The 19,204-nt window shown below is 36.7% G+C and overlaps 1 protein-coding gene across 1 annotated transcript in view; it reads left to right on the plus strand.

The window, feature by feature from the left end:
- NUBPL (nucleotide binding protein like) overlaps nucleotides 1-17,609 on the plus strand; it is a gene marked incomplete at its 5' end in the record, with an annotated part of 302,534 nt that extends 284,925 nt beyond the window's left edge. Inside the window, 2 exon segments of the mRNA XM_027870181.1 lie at nucleotides 6,207-6,289; nucleotides 17,343-17,609. Of these exon segments, the coding sequence (XP_027725982.1) occupies nucleotides 6,207-6,289; nucleotides 17,343-17,405 (146 nt within the window).
- Between the last annotated feature and the right edge of the window lie 1,595 nt (nucleotides 17,610-19,204).

The following is a 19,204-nucleotide window of genomic DNA, read 5'->3' on the forward strand; positions in this document are numbered from 1 at the left end:
AAAACAAACTGTTCTCAGAGAAAGTAAGACCTTGCTTCAAGTTTAACCTTCAATATATGCTGTTACCATGGGCAAATTACTTAACTCATAGTGCCCCAGTCAATTAGAGATATTTTTCAGTATAGTTGCCAATTTACATAGGTAGAAGAGTTTTTTTCACTGCTGCTGTTATTTTTCAGTTGTTTCAAAACAGTTGTGTCTGATTCTCCCTGACCACATTTGGAGTTTTCATGACAAAGATACTGGAGTGGTTTGCCATTTCCTTCTCCAGTTCATTTTACAAATGAAGATCCTTTGGCAAACAGGGTTAAGTGACTTGTCTAGGATCACACAGCAAGGAAGTATCTGAGACCAGATTTAAACTCAGGAAGATGAGTCTTCCTGACTTCAGGTCTGGCACTCTATCCACTGTGTCACCTAGCTGTTTTTTCCTCACTGAGAGTTCCTCATACCAATGAAATAACAGATCTGGACCAAAAAAAATAATGTAGGCTTTGAAGAAGTATGGATATTGATTTTTAAAAATACTGAATAAAATATTAGAGAAGCTACAGTGAAATACAAAAAAAAAACCAAACAAACCGAAAAACATATACTGTACCAGGTTGAATTTATGTTAGAAATGCTGAGATAGTTCTATATTAAGAAAACTATAAACATAATAGACCATCTTACTAACAAAAGCCATAAAAATGATATGATTTTATAGGTAGATAAAAATGCTTTTAACAAAATGCAGTGCCTATTCACTTTTTTTTTTAAAGGAAAACATTAAAAAGCAGAGAAATAAATGAACCTTTCCCAAATATGGTAAATGGTATATATCTAAAATCAAGATCTTGTGTTATCTGTAATTGAGAGATTTTTTTGAAGAAGATTAATAATATAGACATGCCATTTGATAATTTGATGAAACAGGGGACCAAATTGCCAACATAAAAGATATAAAAGGAAAATTCACAATAGATGAAGAGGAAATAAAGGAAAATATTAGAAACTATTATTCCTAAATATATGTCTCCAAATCCTGGTAACTTAAATGGAATGGATGAATTTATATAAAAACATGAAATACTCAGATTATCATAACAAGAAATAGAAAATTTAGATAATGCCGTCTCAGAAAAAGAAATGGAACAAGCCATAAATGGCCTCTTCAGGGGGGAAGAATGGACTAGACCAATTTACAAGTGAATTCTGGCAAACATTTAAAGAACAATTAGCTCCAATTTTATTTTTATTTTCATATATAAGGAAATATAGCATCCTACTAAACTACTATGACACAAATATGATCCAGATACCTAGACCAAGGAGAGGTAACAGAAAAAGAAACTATAGGCAAATATCTCTAATCAGTATCGTTGGGAAAATACCAAATAAAATATTAGCCAAGAGCTTACAGCAATATATTAAAGAAATTATATACCATGACTATTGTTTCTACTGTCAACTTTTACTATAAATGCAGTGTTGGTTCAATATAAGTTAAACTATAAACATAACATAATATTAATATTTTTAAAACAATAATCACATGATTATTTTATTTTTTTAAATTTTAATAAAGCTTTTGAGAAAATATAATATCCTTTCATGTTAAAAGCACTAGAAAGTATAGGAGTAGATTGATCTTTCATTAGTATGATACACAATATAAGAGCTATCCCTGTTTGTAATGGAGCAACACTTTCCAGACAGATCATGAGTGAAACATTGTCATCATTATTATTTGATATAGTTTTAGAAATGTTAACAATATTAGTGACAAGAAAAAGAAGTTAAGGGAATAAACATAATGAAGAAATAAAGGCATCTATAGTTTTGCAGACTATGATTTATTTAACTCTAGAGAATCAACTAAATAGAAAAAATTAACAACTTCAGCAAAATAGAAGGATACAGAATAAACCCACAAAATAACTGGTCTTTTTTTATATTATCAACGAAACTCAGCAGAAAGAAATAGACAAAGAAATTCCATTCAAAATAACTGTAGAATTATAAAACATCTGGGATTCAACCTATCAAGATACACACAAGAATTATGGATACAATTATAAAACATTCTTTATAGAAATAAAGGAACATTTAAATAATTATAGAGGAATTAATACATAGAAGACTTATGAATAAATTACAAAGCAATTTTTACAGAAATAAAATAACACATAGAGAGGAATTAATTGCTCATCATTGACTGTGTAAATATAATAAAAATGACAATGCTACCCAAATTACAGTATAGATTAATGCCATGCTAATCAAACTACCAAAAGAGTATCTTAGAAGACTAGACAAAATAATAATAAAATTCATCTGGAAAAAAAAAGATCAAAAATCTCAAGGAAATCTTGAAAAATGAATTAGGAATATAAAGGAGACTTGGCAGTACCATATCTCAAACTGTACTACAAAGTAGCAATCATCAAAACTATTTGGTATTGATTTAAAAAATGTAAAAGTTTATAAGTAGCAGAGAAAAGGTAAATAAGATTCAAAAGCAATTGAATTTAGTATAATAGTATTCAATAGACCCAAGGACACCAACTATTGAGGTAAGGACTTCTTAATTAACAAAAACAGCTGGAAAAATTGGAAAATAGTCTGCGAGAAATGAGATTTAGACCAACATTTCATATTACATACCATAATAAGTCCTAAATGAATATATAACCTAAATATAAAAATCATATCATAAATAAATTAGAAGAAGAAGGGAAGAGATAACCTTTCATAACTATGGGTAGAGAGAGTTCTTGACTAATCTAGAGTAAGAGATGGTCATAAAAAATAAAATCAGTTTTGATTATGAAATTAAAAAAGTTTTGCACACAAAATCATTAGAATAATAAGGCAAGTAGCTAACTAGAGAAATATTTATAGCATATTTCTTTGATAAACATCTAATATCTGAAATATATGGGAATTCGACAGAAATATATACATATATATATGTATGTATTCATGAAAGCACCATTCCTCAATAAATAAATGCCAGGTGATGGAAATGGGAAGTTTTCAATGGAAGAAATTCAGTCTATCAACAACAATATGAAAAATGCTCTAAATTGCTAAGAATAGAATACAAATTAAAACAACTCTGAGGTTTCACCTCACACCTGTCAGATTGGTAGAGATGACAAAAAAAAAATGATAATTGTTAGAGAGGCTGTAAGAGAACAGACACACTAACTCACTGTTGATGAAACTATGAATTGATCCAACCATTCTGGAAAGTAATTTGGAATTACAGTTAAAAATCCACTAAACTGCATATTCTTTGAACCAATGATAGTATTACTAGGTTTATACCTATACCCCCAAAGAGATCAAAGAAAAAAGGAAAGGGCCCAATGTCCAAAGATATTTATAGCAACAGTTCTATTGTGACAAAGAATCAGAAGCAAATTGAGTACTCAGTAAAAAGGAAATGGCTGAACAAATTATGGTATATTAATATAATGGAATATTGTTGTACTTCTAAGAAAAGAGGAAAGGAACAGATTCAGTAATACCCGGTAAGACTTGTATGAATCATTGCACAGTGAAATGAGAAGAACCAGGAGAACAATTTACATAATGACTCCAACAATGCAAAACATTGAATTTTAGAAACCAAAACAACTTTAAAAGACAAGAACTCTGATCAATGCAATGACCAATCAGGACTTCAGAAGACTAATGGGGAAATATCTCTTTGCAGAAGAAACTAGAGGTGCAGAATGAAGCAAACATTTTCAGACATGGCCATTCATTGAATCTGTTTTGCTTGACTATAGATTTTTGTTATAAGGGAGGGCTTCGGATTTGGGGAGATTTATGTTGGGGAAAATGGATGGGTGGTGACAGTGATTAAAAAAAAGAAAAGAAGGAAAAAGTATAAATGAAACACTTAGTGTTAAAAAACACATAGAAGAGAACAAAGCAGTTCAGATAGGGAATGGACAAACAGGACAGTTTTGTTGTTATCATGATAAATTTAATATACATCACAATAATATTCTGTAACATTCACATACCATGGTTTTTTTTCCAGCCATTTCCTAGGAATTAAGTTGCCCAGTTTCTTGCTATTTATTCCAGCTATTTGCTAAAAAGAAAGGTGACATAAAATTTTGAGGGTATATTGAATCATCTCATAGGCCTATAAATTGGGGGAATTCAGTTTTCCTTTTTGAAGTCTTCCTACACTTTGATCTAGTCTTGATTAAATGAAACTCATTAATTAAGGAAAACATTTTGACAAAAATTGGAGCCTACCACTTGATACACAAGCTAAACAATTCTGATAGCAAGGTTTTTTTTTTTACTCAGAACCTTTTTTATTTTCAGCTAATGGGTTATATTTTAGAATAGTTGGAATTATTGTATATTTAAATGAAATAGGCAGGGCCCTAGACTCTGTCAAATGTGGAGAGATCATTATAGGATTGGATAATTGAGTGAAATAATTCATTTTCATAAATGGAGGTTTGTGCTTCTCTAATTCTTCCCATTTTGGTTAATGTTCCCAGGTTTGGAAAAACCATCCCATTAGAGTTAGTGTTCCCAAGTTTACACATATTATTTTTACTTGTGACTTGGACCAACGCTACCTTTCAGAATGTATTACAAGGATAAGTTGTTTGTAAAAATATTTGAACTTATTAAGTGTTTAGGTGACTTTGGCTGAATCCTATTCTCAATAATTTTGCCAGGATTTTGGGGTGGCAAACTTTTACAAACCAAGAGTTAGAGTGGTCAATCCTTTGATTGCCTAGATACAGGGCCCCATAATATAAATCACACTGGCTTAAAATGTAATAACTTAAACTGTCTAGCACAGTGCTAAACACATAGTAGATGCTTAGTAAATATCTCTTGATAGTTTAGCTAAATCTATTAGATAGATTCAATAACCTTTGCATAGATTCAGAATTATTTAAGGAGTCCAAGTGCCCTAGTCAGTAAACACTGATTTCTATCCATGTCCCTATTTACTATACTATGCTATGAGCCTTTTAGCTTTACTTGTATGAGTTCTTGTTTGTTAGAACAAGAGAGGAAGGTAATTTTTTTTTTTTTACATTTCACTTTTCATTACTAAGAGGGCTATAGTAGGATCATAAAAGATCGGAGTTAAAAGGGACCTTGGGGATCATCAGTTCCAACTCCCTCATTTCATAGATGAGAAAACTGACACCCAAAGGGATTAAGCTCCAAGTCACATACATCTAGTACATGGCAGCATCAGATCTGGGAAACAGATCTTATTCCAACTCAAGAAATGCTAGAGGCTTTCCTCTATTGACTGTCTCCAATTTATCCTGTATATATTTTGTCTGTTCATAGTTGTTTGCATGTTGTAAGCTCCTCGAAAGCTGACGATGTCTTTTTCCTTTCTTTATCTCCCTAGTGTTTAGCATAGGGCCTGGTACTTATTAAGTACTTCATTGCTGCTGTTGTTCAGTCATGTCTGACTCTATGCCATGGGGTCTTCTTTGCAAAGATACTGGAGTGGTTTGCCAGTTACTTCTCCAGTATGTCCCCATTTTACAGATGAGGAATGGAAGCAAATAGCAGTTAAGTGACTTGCTGCAGTTCCACAGCTAGTAAAGGTCTGGGTTGAATTTGAACTCAGGTCCTCCTGACTTCAAACCTGGTACTCTATCCACAGCACCACCTAGCTGCCCTTTGTAGGCACTTAATAAATGTTTATTAACTGACAATGCCTAGACAGGCCTAGTAGGAAATACAGAATACGCTTCCTCTTCTTTCTCAAGGAGTCCATTGACCATCTCCTAGTAGCAGTGAGATAATTTCATTCTATTTTTTCTTAACCTTTTGTTGCTAATTTTAAGAAATTTTCATTTTTTACTTAGCAAGCATGTGTATATCTTTGCATTATAAGCAGAAGTGACATATAAATGACTTGGAAGACCTCCAGTAAGAAAGAAAGCAAAGCCCTTATCTTGTTATGATTGGCTGCCAAATAGCTTTCATTTATACATGCACATTTACTATACCTACCCTCAAATGGAATACTTTGGCCTCCAATTTTCATTTTAAATGCCTCTTTCAGAGATTAAGCAATTCAGAGGATAGTCTAAACCTAAGTTGATTTGAATTCAAGTAGCTTCAGGGCTTATTTCTTTTAGAAACTCAAATAGAGAAGTGAACCTTTTTAATGTGTTAATATGTGGTGGCTTTTTTTCCTCCCCCAGGTGACATTCCATTACATCTTAATATAAGAGAGGCATCAGATTCAGGCCAACCTATTGTGTTTTCACAACCTCAAAGTAATGAGGTAAGTTATATGAATTATAAAAATTTACTTTTTTTATTTCTACCTGTAATTGGAGGAAGTTGTGTGTGTGTGTGTGTGTGTGTGTGTGTGTGTTTTAAATGTTGAAGAAGACAATTCGGAAGCCTGAGTTAATTTCCCTGAAGAACAAACCTAAAATGGCAGTGGCTTAGAAGCAACTTGATGTGTGGGAAAGAAAGCATACTGGACTCCTAATCATGAAACCCAAGATCTACTCTTGGCTGTGCCATAGACTGTTTAACCTTAAACAAGTCCCTTAATCTCTGGCTCTGATTTCCTTCATCTACTAAGGGAAGAGATTGGACTAAATATCAATGAGTCTCTCCAGCTCCAAAGCATCTTTTGTCTTGGGAAGTGGACTTCCCAACACTTACTCTGAACAGACTCAGACCAAAGGACCAAATCAAGAGCTTATTTGCCCCCCCCAAAATGTTACAATTTATCAGACACCCAGTTTCTAGCTAAATAATATCTTTGACAGCCAAATATCATTTAGTCTGAATCTTTTTTGTATGCTGAAGTACAGGCTGCTTGATAGGGACAGATTTAATGTTGTCTTTATTCTCAGTGACCTTGAAAATAGTAAGTTTGGTGTGAGAAATTTTACAAACCAATAGTGCTGGGATTTCTAATGCATTGACCTTAACCTTAACAAATATGATTTTGAAGAAAAGTAAAGAAGCAAAGTATATTAGTGTCTCACTTATTCAGCATCATTGAGGAATATAAATTCCACACAAATGGATTTTCCAGGTAACTGAAGGTTATCTTTTTAAGCACAAAAATTTTTTATTTTAACCATTTCTGATGGAATTCTTTGCAACATATAATGTGTGCTCCTATGACTTTTTAAACAATGTGTACGAAACCTAATGTAACCTTTTCTTGAGTCTCAAGGTTACCATTATGAACGTCAATTATTATACTACTCTGTAATACAGTAATTCCCTTAAGGACCATTGATACAAGTAAGGCTGTTTGTTCCTACACTAAATGGCCTCTTGTGTCTTCTTTTTAAAGACTTCTAGACTTTTTACTGAAACTCAAATTGTCAGCTACCATTCTCAATGCTATTTGTACACATGACTCTAGCAGCCACTTTTCCCATCTAATTTGTTGCTTTTAATAAATGGTAGAATGGGGAACCAACACTATTAAGCTTGATAGAATCATGTGTAAAATAAGTAAATAGATGCTGAGTGAAGTCTCAAGAAGCTCTGCTGTAAGTATGATATGAGCTATGTGTCGTTATCTATTGTAGCTACTTTAAGGGTCTATACACATAATTCTGATTTATAGCAGTCATTTCAAGATGGTTACAATTCCTGGAATCTATTATGTTTAGTATGGTGGGGTGGGAGATGGAGGAAGTTATTATATGTTGTCTTCTCCCATAAGTATATAGGTGTCTGTTTTGTAACAAATATAAAAAAAAAAACCACTTCTTAACATTTTCTAGTAATCTTTAGGAAAGATATTTTCCTTCATAACTAAATATTCCCAAACCAAATACAGATATACCTTGGTTTATGCAGTAGGTGTGATCCTACAAAAACTGTATACGAATTAAATTTTTCCTAAATCAAGTCATATATTTTAAATGCCTTCAGGGAACTGTCTACTCAGAGAAAATCTATGTTGAAACCTTTTCACAAGTGACTAATTATTCCCTAGTTTTTCTCTTTTACAAATTTGTATTTATTGTATGTTGAGCTTTGTTATTATGGGTTGTCTTTCCCACCCTCTCTAATCCTCCTAAATGAGATGCATTTATACAATCCTGCTTTCTTTTGGCTTGACTTGCCAAGGTCATGGTAACTCAGGGCAGTGACTGTAACTATATAACGTGATGGAGGACAACTACCCAGGAATAACGTAACTTAAAAATCAAGTCACAAGACTGATGGGATCAGTAGTAGAATTCAGGCTGTTGCACCTTCAAATTTGATTTGATTTCCTTGCACTGAAAGGTGTCGCCAACTCTGTTAAATGACATTTGTGAAGACTCTCGTCTAAAGACATAGACAGATATCTGTCTTAAATAGCAAATAAATACACCATAGTGTAGCCTAAGTGGTATAGTGTATAATATGCTTAGAGAGGTAGGTTGAAACCTAAGTGGGAGGGGGATTTAGATTTAATCCCATTAGGAGCCAGTGGATCTTTTTGAGCAGGAAAGGGACACAATGAGACATGTGCTTTAGGAAAATCACATTGGTAGGCATGTGAAGGATGGATTAGACCGAGGAGAGACTTGAGGTAGGTAGGTCAGTTAGTAGGATAATTAAATGGTCCAGGCAAGAGGTTATAAAGATCTGAATAATGGTGGTGGCAGTGGAAGTGGAGAGAATGGGGAAGCTTGGAAAGATATTGTGGAGGTAGAAACAATATGGGGGATGAAGAAGAACAAAGAGTCAAGAATGACTCTAGGTTGTGAACTTGGATCACTTTGGAAGGATAGTGGACTTGGACAAAAGTAGGGAAGTTAGGCAGAATTTGGGGGGAGAGATGATGAGTTCTTGAGTTTGATACATTGAGTGTAAGATGTTTGCGTGGAGATACTCAGCAGGAAGTTGGCAATGCTAAACTAGAGCTTACTGACCAAGGTTCATCTCTGCCACTTATTAATCGATGATCACCTCTCTGAGGCTCAAGTTTCCTCAGCAAAATGGGGAAGATGCTTATCTCTGTCCTTGAACAAATCATTTAACTTCTTAGGGACTCAGTTTCTTTATCTGAAAAAAAAAGGGGAAGAGGATTTCTTAGTGTTTGGTAAAATAGCAAGGATTGCATGTGGCCACACTGGCACCCTCAGGGGTTGTGAATGGAACAGAATTAAAGTATAACTATAGAAAGATAAAGAAACCTGTAAGTCTCATTGATTTTGTAATTGTTCTGCTCATAAGGATTTTTCCAACTGTTTTCTTTAAAAGCTACTTTTCAAAATTAGGTCTGTAAGTCCAGCCAAGGTTCCAGTTCAGAGCTCTTCCTTCTAATGTATTTATAGTTGAATGAAGAAGGGATATGAGCCCCAACTCCCCATTATCATACACATTTATAATAGAACATAGTTCGTACCCCCATGAGTGCCCAGATTTGATGTGCTGACTCTTTAGATGGCTTCCCCACTTGCCATAATTTGAGGGGTGTCATTTCTTGTTTGTTTTTTTTGCCTTTTTTTTTTGGTGAGGCAATTGGGGTTAAGTGACTTGCCCAGGGTCACACAGCTAGTACGTGTCATGTGTCTGAGGTCACATTTGAACTCAGGTCCTCCTGACTGTAAGGCCGGAGCTCCATCCACTGCGCCACCTAGGAGGGGTGTCATTTCTTGTAAAAAGCCTCAAGTAAATTTTTTGCAAGTAATTTAAACTCAGAATTATTGAATGGCATTCATGGGGCCAGAATATACCCGAACAGATGGAGCTGTAGCCACAGACCTCTTGTTTGAACTCTTCAAGAAAGTATGGCTCCTGGTATCAATACCTCTCCATTAAGTGGAGGAATTAACCTTGGTCACTGATACCCATTATCCCTTTTTTCCCCCTAGAGTTATTAGATGAAAAAAACTTTTCAGAGCCTGAGCAGTATTCTATCAATAGTATATCATTAGTATGTGATTAATAACAACAGTAATAATAGCTTGCCTTTATATAACCATTTATGTCTTTAAAGGGCACACATTATCTCCAGGCAGCTAGGTTGTGTAGTGTATAGAGTGTTGGGCCTGGAGTCAAGAAGACCCAAATTCAAAACCTACTTTATACATTTACTGTAACCTGGGACCCTGGGCAAGTCATTTAACCTGTCTGCCTCAGTTTCTTTATCTGTAAAATGGGGATGAAAGCTTATATCCTAGAGTTGTTTTGAGAATAAAATGAGATAATTTTTGTAAAGCTCTTTGCAAACTTTAGAGTGCTATGTAAATGTTAGCTGTCATCATCATCATCATCATTGTCATTGTCATCTCACTTAATCCTCATAGCAACCCTGTGAAGTAGCATAATTATTATTATTATTCCCCTTTTACAGATGAGGAACTGAGGCTTTGGGAAGGTAGAGTGACTTGTACTGTACTCTATAACTGATAAATACTGAAGCTGGGACTCAAACCCAGATCTTTTCCCTTTAAGTTAAGCACTTGACACCAGAGGTGTCAAACATATATCCTGTGGCAGGAGTGCCACCCAAATGAGATCAAAATGTAATTGGGAAATATTTAATAAAATAAATAAAAATACAATAGAACACAGATAATGGCAATTTATAGTTTTCTAAATCAATACGCAGCCCTCATGTATGGTTTAGTGGCTTCCATTTCTACTTGACTTGGGGCAGCTAGGTGGCTTAGTGAATAGAGCACCAGCCATGGAGTCAGGAGGACCTGAGTGGCAATCTGTCTCAGATTATTACTGGCTGTGTGACCCTGGGCAAGTCACTTAACCCTGATTACCTCCAGAAAAAAAAAGTTGTATGACATTAACTTGCCCCCTTGCTCCATTACTCTCCTCTGAAGCACAAAATTAGTTTCCGTTGTTCCTACTTGCCACCTTTGTGCAGAGATGCACAGTATAATAAATAATAGTGAAACAGAACCTATCAAGTTAGTTGCTGGTTTTCAAGGGGTTGCAGGCTGTCCATTTTTTTCTTCTTAGGGATTTATATACAGGAGCTGCCATAGGCAAAATTATGAAACAGGCAAGGTTTGCCTTACTGGACATCCCTTCTCCCTCTCTTTCCCATCCACTGCTTTCAAATCCCAGGGCTCTCATTCTTCGCTCATAAGCTCATTTATGCTAAGGCAATAGGAACTTGATGTGAACCCCTCCCTGCCCCAGTATTAGCAGATTTAAACAGCGGTGTTTGCAGAGAGTAATAATATTGACCCCTTTTCAGTTAGCACTCAAAGGAATGATCTATAAATGGTGAAATTTAAGGCATCTATACAGGAGTTATGTGGGGAAGAGGGCTTTTCCCAAATCATCCTATATAGGCTATGAGCCACTCTTGACCAAGGTTAAAATCCAACCTGTCTGTGCCTATGCACAGTATGGGGAAGGAAGGTTGTTGATGCTAACAGTTATCCTCTAGAATCACAGGTAAATAAAATTTGGAATATGAGGGTCAATTTAAAGCACAGCTGAAGCCCACAGAAGGGAAGGATAAGAGTGGTACCCTCCCAAGAGCCAGGGCTGAAGAGCTTGTCACATGCCACTGTGATCATAAACAGTGCTGATTCAATCAAAAACATTTTTTGTCTTTGATAGGGGCAAGAAAGGAATAGATTCACCCATGAACTGCTGATTAAATTTATAGTTTTATTCTTTTTTAATAAGGAAAAATTATACCACTTGCTTTCTGAAAGATGCACTGTAAGATACTCCTTGCAGAGATTGCCAAATACAAAAGGAAAATTCATTAAACTGTAATTTCGAAATCATAACCATATAATATTAATATGAAAGTGACTGTGGATGATGAATGAGAAGTCTAACTCCTTGGAGGGAGGCGAAAACACAGACACAAAGCCCATAAAACTTGCATTTTTTCCTTACAATCCATCTTCTGTTGCTTGGTAATGATAAAGCAAACAAGTTGAATCCAGCTGTATTATCTGATTTTACAGATGGCATATTAAACAGATCACACACGATGAAGGGGACGGTCACTAGATAGGTTTAGCATTGGTTTCAGAAATCTCAGTTTGGACCTTTGACATATGTTGTTTATGTTGTTGCCACTTTGTTGATTCTGGATTTTTTTTTAAGGGTTTTCACATAACTATTTTGCAAGGCATGGGTCATGGAGGGCCTTGGTCATAGTAACTTGTAAATTCTTCTATGACATTATTACAGACTCCTTGAAGGCAGGGACCCTGTCCTATGAATCCTCAGAGTCTAGCCCAGTGCCCTGAACACAACAATTAATAAATACATTTTTTTTTTTTTAAAACAACACTATCAGGCCCTTTTCAAAACACCAGTTAGTAAGCATTTGGAATGAGATCTCGTAGGTTTGAATTCTGGCTCTGCTACTTATTAGCTGTGTGACCTTTGGCAAATAACCTCCCCACTCTGGGCCTGTTTTCTTCTCATCTATAAAATGGGAGGGTGGGACAAGATGAACTCTTCCAGCTCTGAAAACCTACCATGCTGAATGCTTCAATAAACAGCAGTCCAGCTATGGCTGTGAACATGATGTATTCATTAGAAGTCTAAGCTTTGGAACACTGTTAAAAAGCAAAGGTTAAACTGCACACAGCAATCATTCTGTTAGACCTATGAAGTTTCATAATGTTTTCCATAATCCTATGGGTTTATATTTCTAATGTGATGTAAAGGGCTAGAAGATTATGGAAATATGCCCTTCTCTCAGTTCCTTTTTGTAAACTCCGAATTTTCATTGCAAAACATTAGACTTTCATATCTTGAAGAGCAATTAGAAAAAAAAAATGTTTTCATAAAGACCATAGTGTTGCAATAATATATTAGGCTTAAGAGAAAAAAGTTATATTAATAGTTATATGGTGGCCTGTTTTCATTTGTGGCCCATAAACTTTCCTTTAAACAAAATGATTGCTTCTGTTAGTTACAATGGGGTTTGTTATAACCATTTTTAGAATTAGCTTAAAAACCTTCAGAATACTCCATGTTTGTGGTGTATGCATTTAAAAGATTTTATATACCTGTAGTCCATTGTGCTAAATGCGAAACTGTATCTAGTGTTTTGAGGTAAACTCTTGAAAGAAGCTGTCCTCTTTAAATAAAATTGTTAGTTTATTTACTGGCAGAGCAAAAACGTAATTCCCCAGTTAGTGTAAGGAAAAAACTATGATGGAGTAAAAAGAATGCTAGAGTCAGGAGACATTGGGGTTCAAATCCCTCCTCAGATACTTATCAATTGTGTGGCCATGGTCAAGTGGCTTATCTTCTCTGGGCCTCAGTTTCCTTATCTGGAAAATGGGAATAAAATATCTTGTGGTATATGCCTGGAATCCCTGCTACCAAGGAAGTGGAAGTTGGCAGATTTCTTGAACTCAGGAGTTCTGGGCCGTGGCAGGCTTGGTCAACCAGGTGTCTACACTAAGTTTGGCATCAACATGGGGGTTGGCACTGGGTGAAATGTGGAGACCCCATCCTTAAAAAAATTAAAAAGTGATTATAATACTGTTAGTGCCTTCCTTATGGAATTACCCTGAGGATCAGTGTGACCTTAGGCAAGTTACATAACCTCCACCTCAGTTTCCCTTTCTGGAAAATGGGGATAATAACAGCACTTATCTCCCAGGGTTGTTGTGAGAATCAAAAGATATAATAATTGTTAAGTGCTTCATACAGTGCCTGGCACATAGTAAGCACCTAATAAATGCTCATTCCATCCTTCCCCTTTCTTCTCAAGAAGTTCTCAAGGAGGATGTACTTGGGGCAGTCTTCTTAGACCAAAGAGAACTTTTGATATTACCTTTAATGAAAGAGGCAAGTATGTCTTTAGACTGTACTAGCCTTGTCCATCAAGAGAAGAATATACATCCCAGAATCTGAGAAAAGTATGCTTGTGGAAGGAAAGATGGAATGAGAGGAAGTTCAATTTTATACCCAAATGGTAGGAAGAAACTACATCCTAGAAGACAAGAGGGAATGAAGAATATTTAACAACTCATTGAAAACAATCAAACTAGATCTCTTCCCTACAGAAAATGGGTGGGGAGCTCTTCACTGTCATCCTCCCTGCCACCCCTCCCAATAATCAAAGCACATGAATGCAGAAGGAGTTGTGATCTTTGACCTAGGGCCTGCGTCATAGACTATGTATTGGATATTTCTACCTGGATGCCCTTTAAGCATTTCTGACTCAATATGCCCAAATAGATCTTCTCTTTCATTATAAACTGTCCTTTCTCCAGACTTCCCCATTTTGTTGTGAGAAGCACCATCTTCTCAGTCACCCTGGTTCATATCCTCAGATTCATGTTTGACTCTCCCCTTATTCTCAAGACCATTCAGCCTTATCAATTCTAGGCAGCTAGGTGGCACAGTGGATTGAGTGTTGGTCCTGGAGTCCGGAAGAATCATCTTTGTGAGTTCACTTAAGCCTCTTTGCCTCAGTTTCCTCAGCTGTAAAATGAGCTGGAGAAGGAAATGGCAAATTTCTCCAGTCTCTTTACCAAGTGAGGTCACAAAGAGTTGGACATGACTAATTGACAAAACAACAAAAAAATCAATTCTACCTCTGCAACATTTCTCTCATATGACCTTTTCTGTCTAGCCACAGACCCACCATCTTAATTCAGGCCCTCACTAACTGTTACCAGGACTAATAGAACAGCTCCTGTATTAATCTCCTTGCTTCCAGTTTCCTCCCATCTGTAATCCATCCTCCTCACTGCTGCAAAATATTCTTCCTTAGACAAAGATCTGACCATGTCACTCTCCTTCCCAAAAATCTTCATCCTCTCCCAAATGCCTCCAGGACAAAATATAAACTCCTTAGCCCTACATTTAAATTCATCTGTCTCTACCGTCTGACTTCCACTTACCTGTCTAGCTTTACCTTCTAATACTCCCCCATGAACTTTTCTCCCACCTCAGTGCATTCAAAAGAGCCATATCCCATACATGAAAGGACTTCCTCTTCACCTCTGCTTCTCAGAATCTTTCCTTCAAGAATCAACTTAGGTGTCCTGACCACGCAACACTACAAGCACCAGTTATTTTAGTGAATGAATGAATGAGTAAATGAATGAATGAATGAAAAAGCATTAGTAAGCACTTAGGGAGAAGGCAAACTAGGCCATCTTTTGCCTCAATTCTTACCTAGCCTTTAATCACAGAATGGGTGTCACCTCATACAAACTGAGACCCAGGAGGGAAAAGTCTTACCTTAAAAAGGCCAAGGTCCCCCACTGCATGCAGGGCCATCACTAGTCGTCCAGACCTACATCTTGCCACTGGACTCAGATGACTCTGGAGGAGAGAGTGAGGCTGATGACTGCACTGCCCTGCCTCACTCAAACCCAATTCACTTGCAAGTCATGACATCGCCCTCCTGAGATCATTGGTCTTCTTAGAGAATGAAGGAGGAACAACAACAATGATTCTGAGGATCAAATGAGATCGCATGCCTATGAGGTGCTTTGTAAATCATCCGATACAAACGGTTTCAACTCTTGTCAGTTATTTGTGTGCTGACACACTCTAAGCAGTATGAATGGTTAGACAGCCTCAACACAACCTCTTTAGCTACCTAGCTGTCCCCTTGATTGAATGCTGTGTTTCAGAAGTATGTAAATCCTACCTCTGACACTTACCACCAGTGTAACCTTGGGCAAATCACTTAACTACTGTAAAGTGAGGGAGTTGTGTGAGAATCCTTTCCTGCTCTGGATCTATGATCCTAAATTGACAGGCCATGTGGATTATTATGAAGAATCTTGCTGCACCTTAGAGTTACTTTCTCTCTAGCTGGCCCAGTGATATAGCAGTCTTAAGTCACAAGTTAGATTAAGTATGGCATAGGGAGACAAGGTTGGTTTTAAACCAAGAACTGTGCTCCCATGATAGAATAGACTATGCTGGGGGGGGGGGGGGGTGTATATAATGTATTGTTATACTATTTTGCTATAAATATAATCTCTTCCCAAATATATTCTATACCCCTAAAGCAGGGTGATTATATATGTATATACACATATATAAATATGTATGTACAAGTACACATATATATCCATGTGAATATGTCATTGTGTATATACATGTATTTATATGTGCGTGCATGCATATATACATAAGATATCCCAGGGGCAGCTAGGCAGCACAGTGGATAGAGCATTGGCCCTGGAGTTGGGAGGACCTGAATTCAAATCTGGCCTCAGACACTTGACACTTACTAGCTATGTGACCCTGGGCAAGTCACTTAACCCCATTGCCTAGCCAAAAAAAAAAAAAAGACAAACAAAAAGACATCCCAAAAGTCTTAGTGCAGTTTGAAGTTTTAATAGCTTTAAATCAGAACTGAGCTCAAGATATCCACCCAGTAGCAGGGATAACACATGTGTGCCATTACATCTGGCTATCCCCATTTTAATAGCTTTAAGCTCTAGTAGCCTAAAATTGCACTAAGACTTTTGGGACACCCTGCAGATGTACACGTGATCCATGCACACAAATACACACATGTGTATGTGTGAAAAAAAATAATGCCAATTAAATGCTCTACTTGAGTTTTATAAGAACTAGATTTGGAAAGAAAGTACAGCCTCTATTAAGACCAGTAGAAGATGGCATCTTGGAACAAGCTGTGGTGTACCCAGATGTATGTTAGGAACTACAGAAAAGTTTTCCCTGCAGCCCCGAGAAAGCCACTTCAGGTCTGTGCCACAGTGTGTACACATTTTATACTAACGGTGAAGGCCCCTCTCTTTAGCAGCTGGACTAGGTTCCTGGTTCGTTGACATTTGGATATGAATGTGAGGGAGAGCTTTTATATTGCTGTTCTAAAATTTCATTGGAAAGTCACCTTCACAGGAATCTGCTTTCCAAACTACAACACCCACAGCATCTTCTACTAACATTCTTATTCTGCTCTCAGTAATTTGCTGTTGGAAGTATAACAATAATGCACATTTATGTAGTTCATTATAGGTCCCAAAGCATCTTCCTCACAACAACCGTGTGTGGTGGGTAGGTCAAATATTATTACCCCATTTTACAGATGGAGAAACTTGATCCTCAGATAAGTGAGTTGCTCAAGGTCACATTTTTAGTAATTGTTGGAGTTCAGAATAATTTGTATTTATGTATTTTCCCAAAGACCTTATAGTTACAGTGTTAATTATGTGGGAAAGGGGAAACTGGGTTGAGATTAGGAATCCTAAATCCTTTCTTTGTGGTAGCCAATATCCATATCTCTCTCCTACCTCATTCCAGTGCCCTTTCCACATGACACTGCCTCTCAATTGAAGGAAAAACAGTAGGATACATGCCACTCACTTTTACTTGCTGATGGAAGAAGGATAGTAAATATGTATGTTCTTTTGCAGGCCAAAGCTTACCTAAGGATAGCAGCCGAAGTCGTGAAGAGATTGCCACCACCACCTGCATGATGTCCCAAGAGCTAACACCTGGAAACAGTTACCAAGACACTGAAAATAAGATGACCTTTGAAGATCAACAGGTTTAAACCAATAGAAATGTATTAATGATCAAATTTCTATTTCATTATATTTATAAAGAAATCATGTTTTGCTCTGTACACATTTGAATTTTCTGGGTTCATCTACATCTAAATAAAGTGTTTACAATAGTAATGACTAGTCATTGCCTTTTTTAGTCTTTTCCAGAGGGTTAGGGTTCATGAAGCCTAGAGCTTCCACAGGTACCATCCACTTACCACATTCTACACTTATACCTAATATAAACACTTCCAACATTTATCGTTGTTGTTTTTGTTGTTCTTAATGAGCCACTCCTAAGAGAGGAAAATTAAGAAATTTATAGTGTTGCCAATCCAGCCTTCGATTAAAAACCAAACAAACATTTGCACCAAGTTAATAATTTAAAAGCCTCTGATGGGGTGATTCAGAAGTCTTAATGCAGGTTTAAGGTTTAAGAGCTTAAATGTAAATATCATAAAAAATGTCAAGTGCATTGAACTTGGACTTGGGAGACTTCGGTTACAGTCCCACTCCTGCCACTTATATATAAACTGCGTGACCTGGGGGCAAGTCATTCCCCATCTTGGGGCCTCATCTATAAAATGAAGCGTACTGGAATGATATTAATAATAACTAACAATTTTACATAGTTCTTTAAGATTTGCAAAGCACTTCACAAATATCCTCATTTGATCCTCACAACAACCCTCTGAGGCAGTTGCTATTATGTTCCTCATTTTACAGATGAGGAAACTGAGGCAGACTGCAGTTATGAGGCTTGCCCAGGGTCACACAGGAAGTGTCTGAGGTTGAATTTGAACCCAGGTTTCCTGACTCCAAGCCCAGCACCCAAACACTGCATCATGTAGCTACCTCTAGGATAAGGAATTTTTATTTTGTAATAGAAGACGAGGTCTAAGGCCCTTTCCACTTATGATATCCTATGATCCTCTTGTTTGTGTGTACTTGTAGATCTAATTTGTACCTCCTTCTCCTTGACCCATCCATAAGGCAGACAGCCTATATAAAGTCTTATAAAATCACCCATATGCCAACTTGGTGAAACCTGAAAATACATACCAGTGATGGAATATGGTGGCATACAGTAGGCACTTAATAAACACTTGTTGGTTGATTGCTATCCCTACTTCTGACCTTGCATGTACAAATGCATGAAAGATGGTGGAGGGAACTCCTGTTGTGGAAACTTCCTCTTCCAACAGATCAAAATGCAGGTGGCTTTTTAGACCCCCAAGGAGTTTTCTGAGGTGCAGAGGATGAGTCTTGCCCAGGGTCTTGATGAGGTGGTCTTTAAATCCAGATTTTTCTGATCCTACCCCTAACACCCTGCTTCTACCAAACAAAATAATTCCACTGCACATTCAACCAGCCATCAGTTCCAACACAAGTTATATGAAGTACACACAAAGACTGTCATGCGGGCTAATTCCTTCCTGGTTCACGAGGAGGCTGAATTGTGAGATAATCCTCAGCTGTGGCAAGGTGGTTTGTGTGACCCTTGGGGAAATCCCTTGACCTCCTTTGCTATGTAGTCAAGGAGCCAGAAAATTAGGCAACCATTAAGACTTCATTGAAACCATGTGCTATGTGTGAACCAAAATTTCCCAAGGGACTAAATTACACAAACTAATTAATTTCATGAGGGAAGATATCTGTGTACACATGCTCTGTTCATATAATGAAGGTACCATTCACTACCCTGAGAAGGAAGCGGTGTATTCCAGCTG

The sequence above is a fragment of the Vombatus ursinus genome, unplaced genomic scaffold (assembly GCF_900497805.2).
Source record: "Vombatus ursinus unplaced genomic scaffold, bare-nosed wombat genome assembly UNPS02014794.1, whole genome shotgun sequence".
NCBI classification, from domain to species: Eukaryota; Metazoa; Chordata; class Mammalia; order Diprotodontia; family Vombatidae; genus Vombatus; species Vombatus ursinus.